Genomic DNA, 27367 nt, shown 5'->3' on the forward strand with positions numbered 1-27367 from the left:
TCCACAAAAGAAATGAAATAAAAAGTGCAAAAAAACAAAGCAAAAATATTTATACTTACACGCTGGTGACCGCCGCGTTGCTGTCGCCGACGACCCTGGGAGGCACTGCGAGGACCTCTTGGCCAAGCACCAGATTGGGAAGACTAGAGAAGAAAACAAAAAAAGTTATGTCTTTGGATGTAGGCATTTGTTTGCTGTGTGTGGTCTGCAGAACATTGTTTTCTATGTGTTGTGTGTAGTGTGATGTTGTGTTTCTGCGTTTGATGCAAAAAACTTACCAATTGTGAGCCCACTCCAGGTGTCTGTCCACCCCTTCCTTCTTCTTCTGGGAGCTCCTCTTCATCTTGTGATTCCTGTTTTGAAATAAAAGGCAATGAATAGACATATATTACAGAGAAGATGGATTTTGGAAATAAAAACTTACCGTCAAACGCTGACGATGCGAGGGAGGGCTCCCAGAAGATGATGTGCTGTCTTCCTGGTGGCCACACTCCATGCCTGTGGGTGGTGTTCCAGCTGCTGCCATTGCTGCTGCTGCTGCTGCTGCATCTATTGGGCGGCTGTTGAATAAAGAGAAACAAAGGGCCAATGAATATCTTGATATTCAATAGCCCTAGTTTGGAGGAATGGGTGATTTGATAATTACCGTCTCTCATCTGCTGCTGGACTCCCCTCCCGTTGTTCAGCATGCTGCTCCATTTGGGGTGGTGCTGATGGTGCTGCTGCAGTGGTCTCCTGCCTTCTCCTGCGCCTGGTTGCTGTCTTGGGTGGCATGTTGGGTGTGGCTGTGGGTCCCACTGTCTTGCTTTTATATATGTCTTGTGGGCAGAGCTACTGAGCATGCTCAGACCAAAAAACCGGATCCGGCCGCCGGATCAGGCTTTCGCCGGATCCGGCGCATTGCGGCGCTCATAGGCTTTCATTGTGTGAAAAAGCCGGACGCGCCGGATCCAGCGTGTCCGGCTTTTTCGCCGGAGACAAAAAACGTTACAGTAGACGTTTTTTCCAGACGCCGGATTGCGACACATTGCCGGATCCGGCGAAAACCGGATGAAACGCATGGCCATCCGGCGCTATCCGGCGCAAATGCAAGTCAATGGGGGGGAAACCAGATCCGGCATTGCATTTCGCCGGATCCGGTTTCTGTCAAAACCGCCGGATCGCGCCTGATGGCGAAAACCTGATGTGTGAAAGAGGCCTAAGAGAGCCTGGGGTCAGAACCAGAGCATTTGAAGGCAATTGCCCTGACTTCCATACTGAGGATCCCTTTAAGAGAAGCCTGGGGTCAGAACCAAAACACTGAGAGGATTTGCCCTAACTTGCATACCATTGATCCACGGGAGGGGGTGATTCATTTCTGTCATGTGCTCTCTGCTCCTTTCTGGGGGGCAGACAATGGCTGGGAGCTTATGTTCCCGGGGATGCTAGATTTCTCCCACCATGTCAGTGTCTGCTGAGGTGTTGTCAAGTGGGAAAACTTCCTCGTAGCAACCAATCAGCTCAGCTACTTTTAACCAGCTCTGGTGAAATTAGAGATGCTTAGTGATTGGTTGCAAGGAAAACTGTTGCTCATAGCAAGCAATCACAGCTCAGCTTCTTTTGAACAGTTCTGGTGAAATGAAAGATGCTTCGTGATTGGTTGGTGATACACACATACATATATACATACATTCAGTTTCATACTGTATATAGAGATGATTACTTTTGTCAGATTCGAGTTATTTCTGTGACCATTGTGGGTTTTTCTGTCATTAAACGAGGGGTACCAATAATTTTGACCACGTGTGTATATAATACACTGTATATGTATATATGTATGTACAGTATGTGTGTGTATATATATAAACCTTTTTGGGTTATATGCCCACATTTCATAAGTGCATTTTTTTCATCGAGACAATTGCAGTTCTGGCTGAAAAATCTAACTTTAGGCAAAAAGCTTATAAAAAAAACGCCTTCTGGTGCTTTTTCGACTGTGGCATGTTTTGGGTTTTTTTTTACTCTCATATTTGTGGGACCTTTTTTTTCCTGTTCAAATTGATTCAGAGGTCTTATTTTAACATTTTGTTGTCTTTTTCAAGCAGAAACGTCAGAACAGTTGACACACTCTCTGCATCTCTCATGCGCTCTGCATCTCACGCTCTCTCTAAGCATCTTTCGCTGTCTGCATGTCTTGCTCTGTCTCTATGCATCTCTCTCTCTCTGCATATTCCTCTCTCTCTGCATCTCGCGCTCTCTCTCTACATCTCTCTCTCTCTGCGTCTCTCGCACTCTCTCTACATCTCTCGCTCTCTCGCTGCGCCTCTCGCTCTCTCTGCGTCTCTCTCTCTCTCTCTGCATCTCTCGCTCTCTCTCTGCATCTCTCGCTCTCTCTCTGCGTCTCTCCCGCTTTCTTTGCATCTCTCATGCTCTCTGCTATCTCGCTCTCTCTGCATCTCTCGCTCTCTCTCTCTCTGCATCTCTCTCTCTGCGTCTCTCGCTCACTACGTCTCTCGCTCTCTATGTCTCTCGCTCTCTCTGCTTCTCTCGTTCTCTGCATCTCTCGCTCTCTCTGCATCTCTCGCTCGCTCTCTGCATCTCTCACTGTCTACATGCCTTGCTCTGTCTCTATGTATCTCTTGCTCTCTCTGCATCTCGCGCTCTCTCTGCACGTCTCGCTCTCTCTGCATCTCTCACTCTCTCTGTGTCTCTCGCTCTCTCTCTGCGCCTCTCCCGCTCTCTCTACGTCTCTCGCTCTCTCTGTGTCTCTCGCTCTCTCTCTCTACGTCTCTCTCTCTCTCTGCATCTCTCGATCACTCTCTCTACATCTCTCACTGTCTACATGTCTTGCTCTGTCTCTATGCATCTCTTGCTCTCTCTGCATCTCGTGCTCTCTCTGCACCTCTCGCTCTCTCTGCATCTCTCACTGTCTCTCTGTGTCTCTCGCTCTCTGCGTCTCTTGCTCTCTCTCTGCGCCTCTCCCGCTCTCTCTACGTCTCTCACTCTCTCTGCGTCTCTCGCTCTCTCTCTCTGCGTCTCTCGCTCTCTCTGCATCTCTCGATCATTCTCTCTACATCTCTCGCTCTCTCTCTGTGTCTCTCGCTCTCTCTGCGCCTTTCCCGCTCTCTCTACATCTCTTGCTCTCTCTCTGTGTCTCTCGCTCTCTCTGCGTCTCTCGCTCTCTCTGCGTCTCTCGCTCTCTCTGCATCTCTCGATCACTCTCTCTACATCTCTCGCTCTCTCTGTGTCTCTCGCTCTCTGCGTCTCTCGCTCTCTCTCTGCGCCTCTCCCGCTCTCTCTACATCTCTCGCTCTCTCTCTGTGTCTCTCGCTCTCTCTGCGTCTCTCGCTCTCTCTCTGCGCCTCTCCCGCGCTCTCTACATCTCTCGCTCTCTCTCTGTGTCTCTCGCTCTCTCTGCATCTTTCGCTCTCTCTCTGTGTCTCTCGCTCTCTCTGCATCTTTCGCTCTCTCTGCATCTCGATCACTCTCTCTACATCTCTCGCTCTCTCTCTGCGTCTCTCGCTCTCTCTGCGTCTCTCAAATTCAAATTCAAATAGGCTTTATTGGCAGGACCAAAATACAATTAGTGTTGCCAAAGCAAGAAAAGAAGTGTGGCAGGGAAGTGGATTAGGGTAGTGAGGATGGGGTGTTGGGGGCAAAATTTGGGGAGTGATTGTCCATTTGGAGGTCTTTAGTTCCTCTCATCTTATGACATGTGGTGACATATTGGGCGGCGACCTCCACCATTGATTCTTCTTCCCCCAGTAGGATGCAGAGTTTCCTCTCCTCGTCCATGGATGGGAAGTCTGGGGTATGGGTGGTAAGTTTCTGGAAGTGGGAGTCCCTCACTGCTGAGTATTAGTCTGGGGTATGGGTGGTAAGTTTCTGGAAGTGGGAGTCCCTCACTGCTGAGTATTTGTTGCAGTGCAGCAGGAAATGCACCTCATCTTCCAGAGCCCCCTGCTGGCAGTGCTGGCACAGTCTGTTCTCTCGTGGCTTGTATGTCTGTCGGTGCCGCCCTGTTTCCACCTCTAGGTTCTGGGCGCTTAATCTGTATATACTCAGGGTCTGCCTGTCTTTGGGGTGGCGTAGCCTTTCCAGGTATGGAGCCAGTGTGTAGTCCCTCCGCAGTGACCGGTAGATGGTGAGTTTCTGGGAGTTCTCCAATTCACTCTTCCAACCCTCTATGTATTGCATCTTGCAGCTCTCTGAGATCTCTTTTATTTGGGGTTTAGTTAGAGTGTGTTGCTGACTTTGGTTGAGCTGCCTGCCGAGGTTCCTGGCTTGCTCTTGGCTCTGGCTCAGCAGGGCTTTATGATGGTAGGAGCTGGGGTTGCTGTTCTGTATATGCGCCTGGTGTGATAGCGCCCTCTTGTGTATAGTGAGCCATAAGGGGAATCGGCCCAGCTCTGCCCGACAGGCTATGTTTGAGGTGCTGCGATGTACCTGGAGGAGATATTTGCAGAACTCCAGATGGAAGACTTCGGTTGGGCTGGAATCCCACTTTTTCTGGTCTGGATAGGTTGCTGGACCCCATACCTCGCTGCCATATAGCAGTATAGGTGTGATGACGCTGTCGAATATCTTGAGCCAGACTCTCACCGGTGGTTTGAGGTGGTACATTTGTCTTCTGATGGCATAGAAGGTTCTGCATGCTTTCCCTTTCAGGGTCTCTGCTGCTTGCTTGAGGCTCCCGGTTTGGCTTGGCTCCAGACCGAGGTAGGTATAGCTGCTTGTCTTCTCTAGCGTGGCACCATTTAGTGTGAGGGAGGAAGTGGAGGTTTCTTTAGAACTCCTCTTTTGAAACACCATGACTTTGGTCTTCTTTTGGTTGATGGGCAGCGCCCATGTGGTGCTGAAAGCTTGGCCGTGCTGGAAACAATCTTGAAGGCCTCTCTCGGTTGGGGAAAGCAGCAGGAGGTCATCTGCATACAGCAGGATCTTCACCTCTCGGTCGTGCAGGCTGAGACCTGGGGCAGAGGAGGATTCCAGGGCCGCTGCCAGTCCATTTATGTAGATGTTAAATAGAGTTGGGCTCAGGCTGCAGCCCTGTCCTACCCCATGGCACTGCCAGAAGAAGGCCGTCCTCTTTCCATTCACCTTCACGCTGCACCGATTCTCAGTGTATGAGCTCTTGATGACGTCGTAGGTTCTGCCACCTATTCCGCTCTCCAGGAGTTTCAGGAACAGACCTGGGTGCCACACTGAGTCAAAGGCCTTCTTGAAGTCCACAAAACATGCAAATATTTTCCCCTGTTTTTTTCTATGGATGTGGGTCTTGATGAGGCTTTGCAGGGTGTAGATGTGATCCGTGGTGCGATGGTTTGGCATGAACCCAGCTTGGCTTCTGCTGAGGGTGTCCCGCTGGGTGAGGAAGGTGATGATCCTTTTGTTAATAATGCTGTTAAATAGTTTTCCCAGAACGCTGTTAACACATATTCCTCTGTAGTTTGCTGGATCATATCTGTCTCCATTCTTGTAGATGGGCGTTATGAGACCTTGATTCCAGCTTTTTGGGAAGTAGCCAGCACTCAGGATGTGGGTGAATAGTTTTGCCAGTGCTGCATGTATATCTGGGGAACTGAATTTGATCATCTCTCACTCTCTCTGCGTCTCTCGCTCTCTTTCTCTGGATCTCTCGCTCTCTTTCTTTGCATCTCTCGCTCTCTCTCTGCATCTCTCTCTGCGTCTCTTGCTCTCTACGTCTCTCGCTCTCTCTCTGCGTCTCGCTCTCTGCATCTCTCGCTCGCTCTCTGCATCTCTCACTGTCTACATGTCTTGCTGTCTCTATGCATCTCTTGCTCTCTCTGCATATTGCTCTCTCGTGCTCTCTCTGCACCTCTCGCTCTCTCTGCATCTCTCGCTCTCTCTCTCTGTGTCTCTCGCTCTCTCTCTGTGTCTCTCGCTCTCTCTCTGCGTCTCTCGCTCTCTCTCTGCGTCTCTCGCTCTCTCTCTGCATCTCTTGATCACTCTCTCTACATCTCTCTCTCTGTCTCTTGCTCTCTCTCTGCGTCTCTTGCTCTCTCTCTGCGTCTCTCGCTCTCTCTCTGCGTCTCTCGCTCTCTCTCTGCGCCTCTCCCGCTCTCTGCGTCTCTTGCTCTCTCTGCGTCGATCACTCTCTCTGCATCTCTCGATCACTCTCACTACATCTCTCTCTCTGCGTCTCTCGCTCTCTCTGCATCTCTCGATCACTCTCTCTACATCTCTCTCTGTCTCTCGCTCTCTCTGCGTCTCTTGCTCTCTCTCTGTGTCTCTCGCTCTCTCTCTGCGCCTCTCCCGCTCTCTGCGTCTCTTGCTCTCTCTGCGTCGATCACTCTCTCTGCATCTCTCGATCACTCTCACTACATCTCTCTCTCTGCGTCTCTCGCTCTCTCTGCATCTCTCGATCACTCTCTCTACATCTCTCTCTGTCTCTCGCTCTCTCTGCGTCTCTTGCTCTCTCTCTGTGTCTCTCGCTCTCTCTCTGCGCCTCTCCCGCTCTCTGCGTCTCTTGCTCTCTCTGCGTCGATCACTCTCTCTGCATCTCTCGATCACTCTCACTACATCTCTCTCTGTGTGTCTCTCGCTCTCTCTGTGTCTCTCGCTCCCTCCCTGCGCCTCTCCCGCTCTCTATGCATCTCTCGCTCTCTCTCTCTGCGTCTCTCGATCACTCTGTCTACATCTCTCTCTCTGTGTCTCTCGCTATCTCGGCGTCTCTCCCGCTCTCTCTGCATCTCTCGTTCTCTCTCTGCTTCTCTTGCGCTCTCTGCATCTCTCTCTCTCTGCTTCTCTCACTCTCTCTGCTTCTCTTGCTCTCTCTTCATCTCTCTCTCTCTCTGCGTCTCTCGCTCTCTCTGCTTCTCTCGCTCTCTCTCTACATCTCTCGCTCTCTCTCTCTGCGTCTCTCTCTGGATGTCTCGCTCTCTCTGCGTCTCTAGCTCTCTCTCTGCTTCTCTTGCTCTCTCTGCATCTCTCTCTCTGCTTCTCTTGCTCTCTCTGCTTCTCTTGCTCTCTCTGCGTCTCTCGCTCTCTCTCTGCGTCTCTCGCTCTCTCTGCTTCTCTTGCTCTCTCTGCATCTCTCGCTCTCTACATCTCTCCCTCTCTCTGCATCTCTCGCTCTCTCTGCATCTTTCGCTCTCTCTGCGTCTCTCGCTCTCTCTCTGCTTCTCTCTGCGTCTCTCGCTCTCTCTGCATCTCTCGCTCTCTCTCCGTGTCTCTCTCTTTCTGCGCCTCTCGCTCTCTCTGCGTCTCTCGATCTCTGCGTCTCTCGCTCTCTCTGCATCTCTCGATCACTCTCTACATCTCTCTCTGTGTGTCTCTCGCTCTCTCTGCGTCTCTTGCTCTCTCTCTGCGTCTCTCGCTCTCTCTCTGCGCCTCTCCCGCTCTCTGCGTCGATCGCTCTCTCTGCATCTCTCGATCACTCTCACTACATCTCTCTGTCTCTCGCTCTCTCTGTGTCTCTCGCTCCCTCCCTGCGCCTCTCCCACTCTCTCTGCATCTCTCGCTCTCTCTGCGTCTCTCGCTCTCTCTGCATCTCTCGATCACTCTCTCTACATCTCTCTCTCTCTGTGTCTCTCGCTCTCTCTGCATCTCTCCCGCTCTCTCTGCGTCTCTCGCGCTCTCTCTGCTTCTCTTGCTCTCTCTGCGTCTCTCGCTCTCTCTGCCTCTCTCGCTCTCTCTGCTTCTCTTGCTCTCTCTGCTTCTCTTGCTCTCTCTGCATCTCTCGCTCTCTTTCTACAGCTCTCGCTCTCTCTCTGTGACTCTCGCTCTCTCTGCATCTCTCGCCCTCTCTGCGTCTCTCGCTCTCTCTCTCTGCGTCTCTCGCTCTCTCTGCGTCTCTCCCGCTCTCTGCATCTCTCGCTCTCTCTGCTTCTCTTGCTCTCTCTGCGTCTCTCGCTCTCTCTCTGCGTCTCTTGCTCTCTCTGCATCTCTCGCTCTCTCTCTACATCTCTCGCTCTCTTTCTGCGACTCTCGCTCTCTCTGCGTCTCTTGCTCTCTCTCTGCTTCTCTCGCTCTCTCTGCTTTTCTTGCTCTCTCTGCGTCTCTCGCTCTCTCTCTGCGTCTCTCGCTCTCTCTGCTTCTCTTGCTCTCTCTGCATCTCTCGCTCTCTACATCTCTCCCTCTCTCTGCATCTCTCGCTCTCTCTGCATCTCTCGCTCTCTCTCTACATCTCTCGCTCTCTTTCTGCGACTCTCGCTCTCTCTGCGTCTCTTGCTCTCTCTCTGCTTCTCTCGCTCTCTCTGCTTCTCTTGCTCTCTCTGCGTCTCTCGCTCTCTCTCTGCGTCTCTCGCTCTCTCTGCTTCTCTTGCTCTCTCTGCATCTCTCGCTCTCTACATCTCTCCCTCTCTCTGCATCTCTCGCTCTCTCTGCATCTTTCGCTCTCTCTGCGTCTCTCGCTCTCTCTCTGCTTCTCTCTGCGTCTCTCGCTCTCTCTGCATCTCTCGCTCTCTCTCCGTGTCTCTCTCTTTCTGCGCCTCTCGCTCTCTCTGCGTCTCTCGATCTCTGCGTCTCTCGCTCTCTCTGCATCTCTCGATCACTCTCTACATCTCTCTCTGTGTGTCTCTCGCTCTCTCTGCGTCTCTTGCTCTCTCTCTGCGTCTCTCGCTCTCTCTCTGCGCCTCTCCCGCTCTCTGCGTCGATCGCTCTCTCTGCATCTCTCGATCACTCTCACTACATCTCTCTGTCTCTCGCTCTCTCTGTGTCTCTCGCTCCCTCCCTGCGCCTCTCCCACTCTCTCTGCATCTCTCGCTCTCTCTGCGTCTCTCGCTCTCTCTGCATCTCTCGATCACTCTCTCTACATCTCTCTCTCTCTGTGTCTCTCGCTCTCTCTGCATCTCTCCCGCTCTCTCTGCGTCTCTCGCGCTCTCTCTGCTTCTCTTGCTCTCTCTGCGTCTCTCGCTCTCTCTGCCTCTCTCGCTCTCTCTGCTTCTCTTGCTCTCTCTGCTTCTCTTGCTCTCTCTGCATCTCTCGCTCTCTTTCTACAGCTCTCGCTCTCTCTCTGTGACTCTCGCTCTCTCTGCATCTCTCGCCCTCTCTGCGTCTCTCGCTCTCTCTCTCTGCGTCTCTCGCTCTCTCTGCGTCTCTCCCGCTCTCTGCATCTCTCGCTCTCTCTGCTTCTCTTGCTCTCTCTGCGTCTCTCGCTCTCTCTCTGCGTCTCTTGCTCTCTCTGCATCTCTCGCTCTCTCTCTACATCTCTCGCTCTCTTTCTGCGACTCTCGCTCTCTCTGCGTCTCTTGCTCTCTCTCTGCTTCTCTCGCTCTCTCTGCTTTTCTTGCTCTCTCTGCGTCTCTCGCTCTCTCTGCTTCTCTTGCTCTCTCTCTCTCTGCTTCTCGCTCTCTCTGTTTCTCTTGCTCTCTCTGCGTCTCTCGCTCTCTCTCTCTGCGTCTCTCGCGCTCTCACTGCAACTCTCGCTCTCTCTGCGTCTCTCGCTCTCTCTCTGCGTCTCTCTTTCTGGATCTCTCGCTCTCTCTGCGTCACTCGCTCTCTCTCTCTGCTTCTCTTGCTCTCTCTGCATCTCTCTCTCTGCTTCTCTCGCTCTCTCTGCTTCTCGCTCTCTCTGCATCTCTTGCTCTCTTTCTCTACATCTCTTGCTCTCTTTCTCTGCATCTCTCGCTCTCTCTCTGCATCTCTCGCTCTCTCTGCGTCTCTCGCTCTCTCTCTGCGTCTCTCGCTCTCTCTGCGTCTCCCGCTCTCTCTGCGTCTCTCGCTCTCTCTCTGCGTCTCTCTCGCTCTCTCTCTCTGCGTCTCTCGCTCTCTGCATCTCTCTCTCTGCGTCTCTCGCTCTCTTTCTCTGGATCTCTCGCTCTCTCTGCGTCTCTCGCTCTCTCTGCATCTCTCGATTACTCTCTCTACATCTCTCTCTCTCTGTGTCTCTCGCTCTCTCTGCATCTCTCCCGCTCTCTCTGCATCTCTCGCTCTCTCTGCATCTCTCGCGCTCTCTCTCTGCTTCTCTTGCTCTCTCTGCGTCTCTCGCTCTCTCTGCTTCTCTCGCTCTCTCTGCTTCTCTTGCTCTCTCTGCTTCTCTCGCTCTCTCTGCATCTCTCGCTCTCTCTGCTTCTCTTGCTCTCTCTGCATCTCTCGCTCTCTCTCTACAGCTCTTGCTCTCTCTCTGCGACTCTCGCTCTCTCTGCATCTCTCGCCCTCTCTGCGTCTCTCGCTCTCTCTCTGCGTCTCGCGCTCTCTCTCTGCGTCTCTCGCTCTCTCTGTGTCTCTCACTCTCTCTGCGTCTCTCCCGCTCTCTGCATCTCTCGCTCTCTCTGCTTCTCTCGCTCTCCCTCTGCGTCTCTCGCTCTCCCTCTGCGTCTCTTGCTCTCTCTGCTTCTCTTGCTCTCTCTGCATCTCTCGCTCTCTCTCTACATCTCTCGCTCTCTTTCTGCGACTCTCGCTCTCTCTCTGCATCTCTCGCTCTCTCTGCCTCTCTCGCTCTCTCTCTGTTTCTCTCGCTCTCTCTGCTTCTCTTGCTCTCTCTGCGTCTCTCGCTCTCTCTCTCTGCGTCTCTCGCGCTCTCTGCAACTCTCGCTCTCTCTCTGCGTCTCTCGCTCTCTCTCTGCGTCTCTCTCTCTGGATCTCTCGCTCTCTCTGCGTCACTCACTCTCTCTCTCTGCTTCTCTTGCTCTCTCTGCATTTCTCTTTCTGCTTCTCTCGCTCTCTCTGCTTCTCTTGCTCTCTCTGCATCTCTTGCTCTCTCTGCATCTCTTGCTCTCTCTGCATCTCTTGCTCTCTTTCTCTACATCTCTCGCTCTCTCTCTGCGACTCTCGCTCTCTCTCTGCATCTCTCGCTCTCTGCGTCTCTCGCTCTCTCTGCATCTCTCGCTCTCTCTCTGCATCTCCCGCTCTCTCTCTGCGTCTCTCGCTCTCTCTCTGCGTCTCTCTCGCTCTCTCTCTGCGTCTCTCGCTCTCTGCATCTCTCTCTACATCTCTCTCTGCGTCTCTCGCTCTCTCTCTGCGTCTCTCGCTCTCTCTCTGCGTCTCTCGCTCTCTGCATCTCTCTCTACATCTCTTGCTCTCTCTCTGGATCTCTCGCTCTCTCTCTGCGTCTCTCGCTGTCTCTCTCTCTGCGTCTCTCGCTCTCTGCATCTCTCTCTACATCTCTCGCTCTCTCTCTGGATCTCTCTCTCTCTCTCTGCGTCTCTCGCTCTCTCTCTGCGTCTCTAGCTCTCTGCATCTCTCTCTACATCTCTCGCTCTCTCTCTGCGTCTCTCGCTGTCTCTCTCTCTGCGTCTCTCGCTCTCTGCATCTCTCTCTACATCTCTCGCTCTCTCTCTGCGTCTCTCGCTCTCTGCATCTCTCTCTACATCTCTCTGCGTCTCTCGCTGTCTCTCTCTCTGCGTCTCTCGCTCTCTGCATCTCTCTCTACATCTCTCGCTCTCTCTCTGGATCTCTCGCTCTCTCTCTGCGTCTCTCGCTCTCTCTCTGCGTCTCTAGCTCTCTGCATCTCTCTCTACATCTCTCGCTCTCTCTCTGCGTCTCTCGCTGTCTCTCTCTCTGCGTCTCTCGCTCTCTGCATCTCTCTCTACATCTCTCGCTCTCTCTCTGCGTCTCTCGCTCTCTGCATCTCTCTCTACATCTCTCGCTCTCTCTCTCTGGATCTCTCGCTCTCTCTCTGCGTCTCTCGCTCTCTGCATCTCTCTCTACATCTCTCGCTCTCTCTCTGCGTCTCTCACTCTCTGCATCTCTCTTTACATCTCTCGCTCTCTCTCTGCGTCTCTCACTCTCTGCATCTCTCTCTACATCTCTCGCTCTCTCTCTGGATCTCTCTCTCTGCATCTCTCACTCTCTCTCTGCGTCTCTCGCTGTCTCTCTCTGCGTCTCTCGCTCTCTGCATCTCTCTCTACATCTCTCGCTCTCTCTCTGCATCTCTCGCTCTCTGCATCTCTCTCTACATCTCTCGCTCTCTCTCTGCGTCTCTCACTCTCTGCATCTCTCTCTACATCTCTCGCTCTCTCTCTGGATCTCTCGCTCTCTCTCTGTCTCTCGCTCTCTTTCTCTGGATCTCTCGCTCTCTTTCTGTGTCTCTCGCTCTCTTTCTCTGGATCTCTCGCTCTCTCTCTGTGTCTCTCGCTCTCTTTCTCTGGATCTCTCGCTCTCTCTCTGCGTCTCTCGCTCTCTTTCTCTGGATCTCTCGCTCTCTCTCTGCGTCTCTCGCTCTCTTTCTCTGGATCTCTCGCTCTCTCTCTGCGTCTCTCGCTCTCTCTCTGCGTCTCTCGCTCTCTTTCTCTGGATCTCTCGCTCTCTCTCTGTGTTTCTCGCTCTCTTTCTCTGGATCTCTCGCTCTCTCTCTGCGTCTCTCGCTCTCTTTCTCTGGATCTCTCGCTCTCTCTCTGCGTCTCTCGCTCTCTTTCTCTGGATCTCTCGCTCTCTCTCTGCGTCTCTCGCTCTCTTTCTCTGGATCTCTCGCTCTCTCTCTGCGTCTCTCGCTCTCTTTCTCTGGATCTCTCGCTCTCTCTCTGTGTTTCTCGCTCTCTTTCTCTGGATCTCTCGCTCTCTCTCTGCGTCTCTCGCTCTCTTTCTCTGGATCTCTCGCTCTCTCTCTGCGTCTCTCGCTCTCTTTCTCTGGATCTCTCGCTCTCTCCGTCTCTCTTTTCATTTTTTTCCAGCAGGTTTTGATGTGGATTTTGCAGGCAGAATCTGCTATAGAATTCATGAAAAACATGACAGTCTACTTCAATGTGGAGTTTGAGGGGATAAAAAGAGCGTATGTAAAATTGCAACTGCATTTATTTTGTGTGCAATAAAAAAGCCTCAGAAAAAGCCGTGTCCAATCTGCTCTGAAAATAGAAAAAAAAATCAATAGAATGAAATAAAAAATGCATCGATTGCTGGATGCTGACGCCGACGCTCGGCGGTGAGGTGTGTTCTGCCTTTTTTTTTTTTTTTATTTTGTAATAAATTGCGGTAAAATTATATTTTTGCTGTTTTAAAAATCCTGGGTAAAATAATGTGTTTTTCTTTATAGGTAATTTTTTTATTTTTTTTTTAACATTAATTTCTTGTTTTCTATCAGACATCTCCCCGGGACTACACACATTATATTATTTATTCCTTTATAGTTTTTCCTCTATTATAACCTCTCAGTATTAAACATGGCGCCCAAGGTGTTTGTTGCCCATAGCAACCAAAGTTCACATTCTCCTCAGCGCGTCAGTAAAACAAAGCAGAGCGCTGATTGGTTGCGATGGACAACAACCAATGACGTCATTACTGCTGGACTCTCACTGCCGGTCTGTCAAGGGCACTAAACACGTGTGTGTAAGCCGAAATTGGAACGTACCAAGTTGTTCGGGGGGGGAGTGACAGTAGCATGTCGTTACCGGGCATTCCGTGAATAGTGACGCAGGATATCGCTCACATTTGGGAAATAATTAACCACACTTCGGGTTGTACCAGTGTTTGGGTGTAGCGCGTGGGGGGATAACGGACTCCCCTGTTATCTTTTGTAGGTGGTACAGTCCTGGTCTTGGTGTCATCATGGCGCTGCCCTGTGTGAGGCTGGGAGCTGTACGGTTCCGTACAGGGATGCTGCTCAGGTAGTCTATAGGGGGAAGGGGCCGTGTATACGGCGTCAATGAGGGCTGTGTGTCCGGGACTCGCTCCTATAGGGGCAGTGATGTGTGTGGGGGACATGTGCGCAGGATACTGTCCTGTGTCAGGGGAGGAGATGGAGGGGCAGGGGTCCCACGGAGAGGCTGCGGTCACACAGAGGGGCAGGGGTCCCACGGAGAGGCTGCGGTCACACAGAGAGACAGGGGTCCCACGGAGAGGCTGCGGTCACACAGAGAGACGGGTCCCACGGAGAGGCTGCGGTCACACAGAGGGGCAGGGGTCCCACGGAGAGGCTGCGGTCACACAGAGAGACAGGTCCCACGGAGAGGCTGCGGTCACACAGAGGGACAGGGGTCCCACGGAGAGGCTGCGGTCACACAGAGGGGCAGGGGTCCCACGGAGAGGCTGCGGTCACACAGAGAGACGGGTCCCACGGAGAGGCTGCGGTCACACAGAGAGACAGGGGTCCCACGGAGAGGCTGCGGTCACACAGAGAGACAGGGGTCCCACGGAGAGGCTGCGGTCACACCGAGGGACGGGTCCCACGGAGAGGCTGCGGTCACACAGAGAGACAGGGGTCCCACGGAGAGGCTGCGGTCACACAGAGAGACAGGGGTCCCACGGAGAGGCTGCGGTCACACAGAGAGACAGGGGTCCCACGGAGAGGCTGCGGTCACACCGAGGGACGGGTCCCACGGAGAGGCTGCGGTCACACAGAGAGACAGGGGTCCCACGGAGAGGCTGCGGTCACACAGACAGGGGTCCCACGGAGAGGCTGCGGTCACACAGACAGGGGTCCCACGGAGAGGCTGCGGTCCCACGGAGGGACAGGGGTCCCACGGAGAGGCTGCGGTCCCACGGAGGGACAGGGGTCCCATGGAGGGACAGGGGTCCCACGGAGAGGCTGCGGTCCCACGGAGGGGCTGCGGTCACACGGAGGGACAGGGGTCCCACGGAGAGGCTGCGGTCACACAGAGAGACGGGTCCCACGGAGAGGCTGCGGTCCCACGGAGGGACAGGGGTCCCACGGAGAGGCTGCGGTCACACAGAGACAGGGGTCCCACGGAGAGGCTGCGGTCACACAGAGACAGGGGTCCCACGGAGAGGCTGCGGTCACACGGAGGGACAGGGGTCCCACGGAGAGGCTGCGGTCACACAGAGACAGGGGTCCCACGGAGAGGCTGCGGTCACACAGAGACAGGGGTCCCACGGAGAGGCTGCGGTCACACGGAGGGACAGGGGTCCCACGGAGAGGCTGCGGTCCCACGGAGGGACAGGGGTCCCATGGAGGGACAGGGGTCCCACGGAGAGGCTGCGGTCACACGGAGGGACAGGGGTCCCACGGAGAGGCTGCGGTCACACAGAGAGACAGGGGTCCCACGGAGAGGCTGCGGTCACACGGAGGGACAGGGGTCCCACGGAGAGGCTGCGGTCACACGGAGAGACAGGGGTCCCACGGAGAGGCTGCGGTCACACAGAGACAGGGGTCCCACGGAGAGGCTGCGGTCACACAGAGACGGGTCCCACGGAGAGGCTGCGGTCACACGGAGGGACAGGGGTCCCACGGAGAGGCTGCGGTCACACAGAGACAGGGGTCCCACGGAGAGGCTGCGGTCACACAGAGACAGGGGTCCCACGGAGAGGCTGCGGTCACACGGAGGGACAGGGGTCCCACGGAGAGGCTGCGGTCCCACGGAGGGACAGGGGTCCCATGGAGGGACAGGGGTCCCACGGAGAGGCTGCGGTCACACGGAGGGACAGGGGTCCCACGGAGAGGCTGCGGTCACACAGAGAGACAGGGGTCCCACGGAGAGGCTGCGGTCACACGGAGGGACAGGGGTCCCACGGAGAGGCTGCGGTCACACGGAGAGACAGGGGTCCCACGGAGAGGCTGCGGTCACACAGAGAGACAGGGGTCCCACGGAGAGGCTGCGGTCACACAGAGAGACAGGGGTCCCACGGAGAGGCTGCGGTCCCACGGAGAGACAGGGGTCCCACGGAGAGGCTGCGGTCACACGGAGGGACAGGGGTCCCACGGAGAGGCTGCGGTCCCACGGAGGGACATGGGTCCCACGGAGAGGCTGCGGTCCCACGGAGGGACATGGGTCCCACGGAGAGGCTGCGGTCCCACGGAGGGACAGGGGTCCCACGGAGAGGCTGCGGTCCCACGGAGGGACAGGGGTCCCACGGAGAGGCTGCGGTCACACAGAGGGGCAGGGGTCCCACGGAGAGGCTGCGGTCACACAGAGCAGTGATTTTCAACCTTTTTTGAGCCGCGGCACACTTTTTATATGTAAAAAATCCCGGGGCACACCACCAACCAAAATGGCACAAAATGACACTAAAACAGTACATGTTATACATATAGTTAATAATATAGATTCTAAATGTATTTTTACTCACTCAGTATTCCCATATATATATACAGTCCCATGTAAAGTCATATATACAGTCCCACGTATATGAGCCACATAATTATCAGCATATACCATATATATATATATATATATATATAGTATATGAGCTGGCGCTTGTACTCCAGCCTCATGGCCATAGTATTTCTCATTGTACCCCTTTATATTGCAGTATATGAGCCACATAATTATCCCTTTCTTTTAGTAATATGCCCCATCATTATCACCTTCTTGTAGTAATATGCCCCATCATAATCCCCTTCATGTAGAAATTGCCCATTCCACTACCTCCATCATTTCCTTCTCCCCACCACCCCATTATTGCCCTTTCGACAACCCCATCATTGCCCTCTCCCCACCACCGCCTTCTTATCACCCCCATCACCGCCTTCTCCATTGCCCTCTCCCCATCACCGCCTTCTCCATGACTCCCATCATTGCTTCTCATCACATCCATCAACTCACCTACACACGCACACAAACGCACACCTCTCACCTAGACACAGACACACACACACACACACACACACCCCTCACCTCTCCTCACCGGCAGCTTCCTCTCACTGGCACAGCAGTGAATGATGATGTCATCCAGCCGCGCCGCTGACTGCTGTGTCAGGGAGGAAGCGACACAGGAACACGGGACTGCTGCCTCTCCGACCCGCCGCCCTGCTTGCCTCCACATGGCTAATTTGCATCGCATGTAAATTAGCCATGCGGACACGCGGCACACCCGACCATGTGTCGCGGCACACTGGTTGAAAACCACTGACACAGAGGGACAGGGGTCCCACGGAGAGGCTGCGGTCCCACGGAGGGACAGGGGTCCCACGGAGGGGCAGGGGTCTCACGGAGGCAGGGGTCCCATGAAAGACAAATCTAGGGGTTTCAATAGGAGGAGAATTAGGGCTCTTACCCATCAGTATTAATAAAATCGGTCCGATGTTGTTCCTGTAAAGTGAGACGAGTGTCATGCGAGTACAATGCGATTTTTCTCACCTGTCATCCGTATGAAGTGTGATTTTAAGTTTGGCATTTACATAGAGTAATTCTTGTCATTTAAAGAGTTTTCTATTCTTCTATACATAGAAAGATATGAGTGAGATCTATAATCAGTGCTTTACATGTGTTTAACCCCTCTCTGCCATCCGATGTACTATTCCGTCCATGTGACCTGGGCTTTACTTCCCATGGACGAAATAGTATGTCATAGCGATCAGCCGCGTTCACGGGGGGAGGAGCTGATTGCGGCCGGGTGTCAGCTGATTCTCACAGCTGACACCCAGCACTAAGTGCCAGGAGCTGTCACGGACCGCACCCGGCACTTTAACCCCCGGAAAACTGTGATCAAACACGATCGCAGCATTCCGGGAGCAGGCAGAGGGCTGACCTCCTCTCTGCCTTTAGATTGGAGACCCCGCGGCGTGGCGCATGGTCCCGATCGCTGTTAATGGTAACCCGATGTCATCATGACAACATCCGGGTTCCCAAAGCTGAGTAACTTCCTGTCATACGTAGTGCATGTCAGGAAGTCTTTCAGGTCAGTGTGCACAGAGCGCAGCGCTGACAGCTTATATGGCGGCTTCATCTGCATTATATAGAAGCAATCAGCCTGCAAAAAATGATTGTCCCATAGTGGGACAAAGTGTAAAAGTAAGAATGAAATTAAAAAAAAAAAAAATTCCATAATTGTAAAAAATATTAAAAAAAATAATTTAAAAAAGCAATATTTATTCTATCAATATATTGTAATGACCTGAACTATAAAACTTTCCTACTGGTTAACCCCTTTAGTGAACACCATAAAAAAAATCTAAAAAAAGTGGAATAACACGCAATCAAAAAGACTGATATAAATAAACATGGTACCGCTGAAAACGTCATCTTGTCCCGCAAAAAACAAACCATTTGGTGATGCAAAAACTATTTTTTGCAATAAAAGGCGTCTTTAGTGTGTGACAGCAGCCAAGCAGATAAACCCGCTATAAGGCCTATTTCACACGTCCTGATGTTTCTGGTATCGGAGATGTCCGTGTGTGTAATACTTGCGGCACACGTGTGACGTGTGTGCCGCATCAGGACCACAAGGACGGGCTCCAGGGAAGAAGTGTTACAGAAAGCACTGTTCCCCGGCGCCGGGTGCTGAACACAGCTCTCATCATTCTACCCTGCTCTGCCCGCGATCATCACAACCAGGGGTGATGATGAGAGCCGTGTTCAGCACCCGGCACCGGGGAACAGCGCTTACTGTAACGCTTCTTCCCCGGTGCCAATGCGTGTCACATGGATGACATCCATGTGTGTTATGCGTATGCACGTGTGCTGGATGTTTTGTGGCCTGTGCAGACATTAAAAAACGGACATGTCAGCGTGTTTTGCACACAGACACACGGTCCATGGAAACACACTGACGTGCACTTGAATAGGCAAATAGCGCTCCGTTCCTCCCGAGTCTCTCCGCATGGCTACCCAGCGTTATATAATTCTGTGACACACCCATGGTGTCAATGTGATCACTGCACCCCTAGATGAATTCATTGAGAGGTGTAGTTTGTAAAATGGGGTCACTTTTGGGGGGTTCTGCTGTTTTTGACACCTCATGGGCTCTCCCAGTGGGTCATGGCACCTGCAAACCATAACAGTAAAATGTGGCGCTCCTTCTCTTCTGAGCTCTGCCATACGCACAAACAGTGGTTTACCCCCACATATGGGGTATCAGCATGCTCAGGACAAATTGCACAATAACTCTTTGGGTCCAATTTCTCCTGTTACCCTTGGGGAAAATAAAAAGTTGGGGGCGAAGAGATCATTTTTATGATTTTTTTTATTTTCACGGCTCTACATTACAAACGTCTGTGAAGCACTTGGGGGTTCAAAGTTCTCACCACACATCTCAATAAGTTCCTTAGGGGGGTCTAGTTTCCAAAATGGTGTTACTTGTGGGAGTTTCCACTGTTTAGGCACATAAGGGGCTCTCCGAATGTGACATGGTGTCGGACCTTAATTCCAGCCAATTTTGCGTTGAAAAAGTCAAATGGGTCTCCTTGCCTTCCGAGCTCTGCCATGCGCCCAAACAGTGGTTTACCTGCATATATGGGGTATCAGAGTACTCGGGACAAATTGCACAACAACTTTTGCAGGCCAATTTCTCCTGTTACCCTTGGTAAAATAAAAATAAATTGGATCTGAAGTAAAAAATTTTGTGTAAAAAGTTAAATATAAATTAGTTAATTTTTTTTTAATATTCCAAAAATTCCTGTGAAGCACCTGAAGGGTTAATAAACTTCTTGAATGTGGTTTTGAGCACCTTGAGGGGTGCAGTTTTTAGAATGGTGTCACTTTTGGGTATTTACTATCCTATAGACCCCTCAAAGTGACTTCAAATGTGATGTGGTCCCTAAAAATAAAATGGTGTTGTAAAAATGAGAAATCGCTGGTCAACTTTTAACCCTTATAACTTCCTAACAAAAAAAAATTTTGGTTCCAAAATTGTGCTGATGTAAAGTAAACATGTGGGAAATGTTACTTATTGAGTATTTTGTGTGTCGTATGTCTGTGATTTAAGGGCATAAAAATTCAAAGTTGGAAAATTGGAAAATTTTCACCAAATTTGTATTTTTTTCACAAATAGACGCAAGTTATATGAATGAAATTTTACCACTAACATGAAGTACAATATGTCACGAGGAAACAATGTCAGAATCACCGGGATCCATGGAAGCGTTCCAGAGTTATGACCTCATAAAAGGACAGTGGTCAGAATTGTAAAAATTGTCCCGGTCATGAACGTGCAAACCACCCTTGGGAGTAAAGGGGTTAAGTCAGAAATAAATATGTTAAAAAAGAAAATGTCATGGGATCCCTCAAAAATTTTAATTACGAGCTGAGTGAAAGCGGACAGCTGGGAGCAGATGTTCATAGCCTGGGAAGGGGGTAATACCCATGGAGCTTCCCAGGCTATCAATATCAGCGCACAGCTGTATACTTCCTGTTTATCAAAATGATTATAAATAATAACCAGCAAAGGCTAGGCAGACCGCTGCGGGCTGATATTAATAGGCTAGGAAGGGGCCATGGATATTGCTCCCCCCCCATCCTTCCCAGACTAAAACATCAGCTCTCATCCGCCCAAGAAATGGTGCATCCATCAGTGGCTCTTCCCAGTTACCCTGGTGCATTGGCAAGTGGGGTAATAGTATTGGGGTTGATGTCAGCTTTGTATTGACAGTTGACAGCAAGCTCAGAGAAGCGACTATATTACTAACACCATAGTCAAAATGTAAAAAAAAAAAACACAGCCAGAATAAAGTCCTTTATTTGAAATAAACACTCCTCTGCCTCTTTTACCCATTTATTATTGAAAAATTAAAAATAACCATATTATATATGGCATGATGTGAGCGTTCACCTGATGAACTCCGCTCACCTCACGGACGTCACTGCTCGCTGCGTGAGAACTTTCTGCAAAAATTATGCATACATCCTATTCTGACGGGTTATGCTGTAAATTTACTGTATTCGGCTGGTGAAATGTTGTTTTTTTTAGGAGATGGGCGTGTAAATATTGGACGGCACTTGCATGGTCCGAGTGCCATGCAAAAATTTTCTCACACCCAGTGACTTGTTTTGGCGAGTCTCGTCCGATCCGAGCTGAGAAAAAAAATCCTAGATGAATCATTGACTAACATTGGTCAGAGTGCAGTCCTTTTCCTCTTTGCACCCCACACACATGCATACTCTTCTTGGTCGAGCATGCATGTTTGCTGATAGACACCTCCCTTGTCAGAAGAGAGGATTGGACATGTTGTAAACCAGCCTGCCTGATCCTTTTCTGATCACAATATGGTGATTGCTGGTTACTCCTGCCCCTCTTCTCTGTTACAACATTGGAGGTACTAGCGCCTGCAGTGATCACTTATTGATAACTTTTTTGGAGGGCTAGCAACTTTTAATAAATGGCAAGCGAACAACAAAAAAATGCAAAAAACCTCAGCATTGGCTTGGACCACTGCTGATCAGGTATGTCCTAGTATTGAGGCATCAATAGGATAAACTGCCGGTGCCTGACCTGAGTGATGGGGATGTATTTTCTGCATGCTGTTGTAACCCTCCGCTGTTTTCTGCGGGCTGCTGTATCCCTACACTTTATTGTGCGCGCTGTCGTAAGCTTCCGCTGTCTTCTTCGCTCTGTTGTTACCCTCCGCTGTTTTCTAAGCTCTGATGTAACCCTCTACTATCTTCTGCGGGTTGTTGTAACCTTCCGCTGTGTTCTGTGCTCTGTTGTAACCTTCCGCTGTGTTCTGCGCTCTGTTGTAACCCTCCGCTGTGTTCTGCGCTCTGTTGTAACCCTCCGCTGTTTTCTGCGGGCTGCTGTATCCCTACACTTTATTGTGCGCGCTGTCGTAAGCTTCCGCTGTCGTCTTCGCTCTGTTGTTACCCTCCGCTGTTTTCTAAGCTCTGATGTAACCCTCTACTCTCTTCTGCGGGTTGTTGTAACCTTCCGCTGTGTTCTGCGCTCTGTTGTAACCTTCCGCTGTGTTCTGCGCTCTGTTGTAACCTTCCGCTGTGTTCTGCGCTCTGTTGTAACCCTCCGCTGTGTTCTGCGCTCTGTTGTAACCCTCTGCTGTGTTCTGCGCTCTGTTTTAACCCACCGCTGTGTTCTGCGCTCTGTTTTAACCCACCGCTGTGTTCTGCGCTCTGTTGTAACCCTCCGCTGTGTTCTGCGCTCTGTTGTAACCCTCCGCTGTGTTCTGCGCTCTGTTGTAACCCTCCGCTGTGTTCTGCGCTCTGTTGTAACCCTCCGCTGTGTTCTGCGCTCTGTTGTAACCCTCCGCTGTGTTCTGCGCTCTGTTGTAACCCTCCGCTGTCTTCTGCGCTCTGTTGTAACCCTCCGCTGTCTTCTGCGCTCTGTTGTAACCCTCCGCTGTCTTCTGCGCTCTGTTGTAACCCTCCGCTGTCTTCTGCGCTCTGTTGTAACCCTCCGCTGTCTTCTGCGCTCTGTTGTAACCCTCCGCTGTGTTCTGCGCTCTGTTGTAACCCTCCGCTGTGTTCTGCGCTCTGTTGTAACCCTCCGCTGTCTTCTGCGCTCTGTTGTAACCCTCCGCTGTCTTCTGCGCTCTGTTGTAACCCTCCGCTGTCTTCTGCGCTCTGTTGTAACCCTCCGCTGTCTTCTGCGCTCTGTTGTAACCCTCCGCTGTCTTCTGCGCTCTGTTGTAACCCTCCGCTGTCTTCTGCGCTCTGTTGTAACCCTCCGCTGTCTTCTGCGCTCTGTTGTAACCCTCCGCTGTCTTCTGCGCTCTGTTGTAACCCTCCGCTGTCTTCTGCGCTCTGTTGTAACCCTCCGCTGTCTTCTGCGCTCTGTTGTAACCCTCCGCTGTTTTTTTAGGTGCCTGTGTCAGAGCAGCAGCCATCATGCGGCCACAGGTGAGTGTCTTCTTGTGTCAGCGGCTGCATGAATGTATGAGACTACATATGACGTGAACAGGAACGGCTCTGAGGAATGTATAACAGTAACTGCCGTGTCTGCAGTGCAGCTGTTGCAATGTATATAGAGCAGGTTTCCCTCTGCTTGCTGTCAGTGAATGGTGATATTTCTGTTTGCACGTAGAAGGTAAAAAAAATCTGCACAGACGTAATATTTCTCCTGGGTGAGTACCTGCTACAGTTGTTTGTGCAAGAGGGACGCAACCTGAGGACCCTGATGCTGTTTGTGTGGCCTCTTATAAAGGGACACCAATGCTTATAGGAGTAGGAGATGTCAACTCCAGACTATTTTTTTTTTTTTTTTCCTAAAACAATCCAAGATGCTTTAACATAACACATATATTCCCCACTGCTCCTTTACTGTTGCTACCCAGGCCCCCCGCTGGTCTCAGTAACTCCTGTCTGCTCCAGACAAATATGTGACCACTGCTACCGATCACTGGTCGTAGCGGTTTGATGCGTTGGTCACTGTTACAGCCAGTGGTCACCCCCGGTGAAGTGAATGCATAAACAGCCCAAATCAGTGCAGATTTTGGACACTTTTGCAAGATTTTTGCGTTGGATTAAATGTTATTTTATGGGATATAATAAAGTGCATTAACTTTTTTTTTTTTTTTTTTTTTAATTCTATTCTTTTAAAGCTGCTGAAGAAATTGAAGTTCCAAGAAGAAAGACCTGGTCAGTACTTTACTACATAAGCAATCCTGTTATGGGGTAATGGACGTCTTAGAGGGGTGTCCTTCTCTCAGAGCCTCCTCTTATTTGTGCCATACAGTCATGTGTCACACGGTTGTCTCTGTATGCGACTGACCGCCATGTAATACTCCTTATTTCCTGTAGTGGGCGCTGCAGTGCGTGATCAGCAGAATGGTAGCACGAATGTATTAGTTGTCACCCACTTCTTACCTCTGTCCATTACTATACCCCTCTGCAGGGACAAGACGGCGGTCCTCCAGGCCCTGGCGTACACGGTCAATCATGTACGTTTTTGTTTTGTTTGTGTTTTTTATTAGGTTTTATTTTTCTACTACTTTTTTGAATAATCTTTCTTATTTCTGTTTGTTTCAGGATCCAACAGCCGTCTCCTACACCTTTCAGGATGACCCCTACCTCATTCCCATCACCTCCACAGATTATGTAAGAAACTATTCCATGCGATAGCGTAACATCATTCGCTCCCAACCGTCCCATGCACATGCACTCTCGGGATGACTGAGCATGCATGCGTTTTCTTTGGGACCCATCAGATGGTCGGGGGTCAGATGACATTACTCTAGTGTATATAGGGGCCTCTGTTATTAGTTGGCATTTACCCACATTGGGCTATAATCACCAGTTCCCTGTGATTTGCCTCCACTCTGTAGACAATGTTTGTGGTTTTGTTTTGTTTTTTTAATGCTTTTTCATCTTTTTTTTTTTTTTTCCATTTTCTTTCAGAAATTGTATTCCATGTCCAAAGAATCTGGTAAAAATGCAGCTAAATATATCGTGAATATGTATCCGAACCTGTTTCAGAAGGACATCGCAGAGCCCCACATTCCTGTAAGTAGTGGGCTGCATTATTATTATTATATATATTTTTTTTTTTTTTTTACCCTTTTGCATAGAATAACGTAGGTATTCTAGAAAAATGAAGCAAAAACTACTTTTGGCCTCCATTGGGTGAATTTGGGACCTGTGTATCCATTATCTTGTGTCTTTTGCTCCACCGGAAGTTTCTGGCGTCCCTGATGTCTCTTTAGAATCCCTGCGTTACCAGAATTGCAAAAGTTGTTTTTTTTTTTTTAATAAAATTATCCGTATGATACATGTGCCACTAGCTTCATTGGTCTCTCAGAGCACTTAAGCACGCGGATCCATTCTAATGGGGGTCATGGGATCCCCCGCTCTTGTGAGGAGTGTGACCAGTGTTGGCGACTTTGCCCATGTGTCACGTTGTACATATTATAACGTATTTATTGAGGTTCACACGGTTTTCCGGATTTATTTTCCTTTCAGTGTCTGATGCCTGAGAACATCCAGCCGCAGATTGAAAGCGTCAGCGAGGAAGCCCTGAACGAACGCATCAAGCTCAGAAGAGTGAAGGAGTCCGTAGACTTGTTCGACCAACTTCTTCAAGCCGGTACGTGGCATGATGACCCCTCCGGTATCTGTGTTAAGGGCCCTCCGCCATTATTTTACCTGCTCCCCGGTGAGGCTAGGTGGCAGCTTTACTAGTTGAAGAGTACTGGAGCATCCTAGGAATAAATAATGGGTATACCTCTTTGTTGATTATGTATTACTACAACCTCTTTCTGATCTTTGCAATGGAACATCCATGCTTCCAGCCAGAAAAGAGCAGAGGAGCTGTCACAATGTGCAGTTTTCTATACTCCTTCCATGCTGTCCGTGTAAGTAATGTCCTCCCCATTCCTGTAGGCACAACACCGTCTCTGGAGACTACAAACAAACTTCTCGATCTCGTGTGTTTTTATGGAGACCGTGAGCCTTCTACTGATGATCAACAATACCACCAAGAGGATAATGAGAGTGTGAGTATTGTCTGCCCACATACACCATATTAGTGCTCAGTTATAGGTAGAAACTTGTGCTGAAGCGGAGTAATCCTCCAGAGCTGCATTTACAATTCTGCTGGTTGTCATTAAAGACGGTCGGCAAGCTTGTCATCGGACACATCTTTAGTAAGGGCCTTTTCACTCTTGCTGTCAGTGTTTATTTTTGGGGAGACTTGTCTTCTTACTAGAGTTGTTGCAAATAAATTCACAGGACCAATCGGTCATCTCTAGCAACTGGACGGGAGCCCTGAGGACCGCCTCTTACCTGACGGCATCCATGGCTCTTCTTTTGAATAGTCGGCCTGGCAATACATCACGTGCAGCAATGACGCCAGGCCAGGTAATCAAAAGAAGAGCCATGGATGCCGTTCTAATATCATCAGGGCTGCCATACAGCAGTGCTAGGTTACTGACATGTCCTGCGAATCGATTCGCACCATCCCTACCTCTTGCGTCACCTCACTACTATATACTACTATAAAAAATTTAAAAAATTGGTATTACTGCGCCCATTAATGTCCGATCTATGAAAATGCTAAATTATTAAACCCATAAGATGAAAGCCATAACAAAAAGGCAAAATTAACATTTTATTATCAATGCCTATTTTCCAAAAAATGCTTAAAAAAAATCCGATACAAATTTAGCTTTTTTTTTTTTTTTTGGCTCTAAAATAATATTGTAGATAATTGGTAATCATCACGACCTGTAGAATCGTGCTGCCCCAGGTCATTGTTCTCCTCACACGCTGCATGCCAACAACACAAAACCCTAAAAACAGGCAGATATCAAGTTGGATGTGGCAGGTTCTGGCTCAGCTTTCTGTTATAATGGGTTAAAATTGAGCAAAACCGCTTTCTCTGATGACCATCGCTCATAGTCGCGGAGAAGGTCTACCTTATTCCTCCAGTGTTTGTTATTCCACGGCTTGAGGTTATAACGTAGACTTCTTGTATCTTCAGGAAAACTTCAGGAAGAGATATGTCCCTCAGAAAAGTCTCCCTGCTCGGAAAACATGGAGGTAACGGAGTGGCTACTGTCGTTTCAACAAACTTTTACAATAGTATAAGCACATATAAGAAACTTTACAAGACGGGGTGCCGGCTCATGGGTATTAGTGATGAGCGAGTATACTCGTTGCTCGGGTGTCCTCCGAGTATTTTGGCATGCTCGGAGATTTAGTTTTCGTCTTCTCAGCTGCATGATTTGCGACTTGTAGACAGGCTGAATACATGTGGGGATTCCCTAACAAACAGGCAACCCCCACATGCATTGAAGCTGTCTAGCAGTCGCAAATCATGCGACGAAAACTAAATCTTGGAGCACACCAAAATACCCGAGCAACGAGTATACTCGCTCATCACTAGTATTAGTCACATAGTAGTCAAAAATTGTATTCTTCCTCATGAGATGGCAACAGTCCAGAGATTAGCCAGCACTCGCTTATTAAAAGAATTGCCTTATTGATCCAGTGGTAAGGCACAAAAAATGGTTGAACACAACAGCACAAAAATTAATAAGGCAGAAAAGAAATATCTGCTGCACTCCCAGGCAACGTGTTTCAGTCCTACACGGGCCTTTGTCAATCCTGGGAAAGGACCATGCAGGTCTGAAACATGTTGCCTGGGAGCGCAGCGAATATTTCTTTTTTTACTTTTTAATTTTTGCGCTGTTGTGTTCAGTTTTTGTGCCTCTTATACTACTGGATCAATAAAGTAATCATTTTAAGAAGATGAAAGTGCTGGAGTCATATACTCTAATCTACCGTATTCATTGTACTGCCCCCGCACCCATTTTTCCTCCATGTACCCTTACTGGACCTTTGGAAAGGTGCCTCTGGCACTATTTATTTATTTTTTTTTATTTCAGACCAAATAACAATGCTGAGAGGATCTTCAACCTGATGCCAGAAAGGAACGACCATTCCTACCGCACCATGATCCGAGGAATGGTGAAGGTATTGTGGCAGACACAAGCGGACGCTTTTGATAAGATTTTTCCATACCAAGGTTATAAAGTAATTCTGTGTTTCAGCACGGAGCATATGCCCAGGCGTTCGGCATGTACACAGACCTTCTGAACAACAGATTTACCGGTGAGTTCACGGAACGTGAAAATTATGACGCAGGTAAAGGGCCTGAAATTGCACCATCGTTCCTGTTAGTGTTTTTTCTTTATCGCCTTATTGGGGGACACAGAATACCATGGGTGTATGCTGCTGCTGCTAGGAGGCTGACACTATGCAAAAACAATAAAATTAGCTCCTCCCCGGCAGTATACACCCACCGACAGGCACCAAGCACCTCAGTTTGTGCTTAGTGTCTGTAGGAGGCGGACCGGGATCTCCCCAGATCCGCTTTTTTCTTTTCAGGTTTAGTCTGAACTTTTTAATTTTTCCCTCTTTTGTCTTTTAGG

The 27367-nt window shown here is 50.2% G+C and overlaps 1 protein-coding gene across 2 annotated transcripts in view; it reads left to right on the forward strand.

The window, feature by feature from the left end:
- Positions 1-13130: 13130 nt before the first annotated feature.
- Positions 13131-27367, forward strand: part of PTCD3 (pentatricopeptide repeat domain 3) — a 32726-nt gene continuing 18489 nt past the window's right edge. Inside the window, exons 1-12 of one of the 2 annotated variants that reach the window (XM_073562070.1) lie at positions 13141-13202; positions 13398-13484; positions 22300-22337; positions 23039-23075; positions 23332-23377; positions 23466-23534; positions 23835-23939; positions 24396-24519; positions 24816-24928; positions 25915-25973; positions 26822-26909; positions 26987-27047. In XM_073562070.1, the coding sequence (XP_073418171.1) occupies positions 13147-13202; positions 13398-13484; positions 22300-22337; positions 23039-23075; positions 23332-23377; positions 23466-23534; positions 23835-23939; positions 24396-24519; positions 24816-24928; positions 25915-25973; positions 26822-26909; positions 26987-27047 (883 nt within the window). In that variant the 5' untranslated portion in view covers positions 13141-13146. Of the gene's footprint in view, positions 13203-13397; positions 13485-22299; positions 22338-23038; positions 23076-23331; positions 23378-23465; positions 23535-23834; positions 23940-24395; positions 24520-24815; positions 24929-25914; positions 25974-26821; positions 26910-26986; positions 27048-27367 lie in introns of both variants that reach the window. The other variant, XM_073562071.1, reaches the window with a different exon arrangement.

Source organism: Dendrobates tinctorius, unplaced genomic scaffold, assembly GCF_039654945.1.
Source record: "Dendrobates tinctorius isolate UK_male_01 unplaced genomic scaffold, ASM3965494v1 ptg000334l, whole genome shotgun sequence".
NCBI classification, from domain to species: Eukaryota; Metazoa; Chordata; class Amphibia; order Anura; family Dendrobatidae; genus Dendrobates; species Dendrobates tinctorius.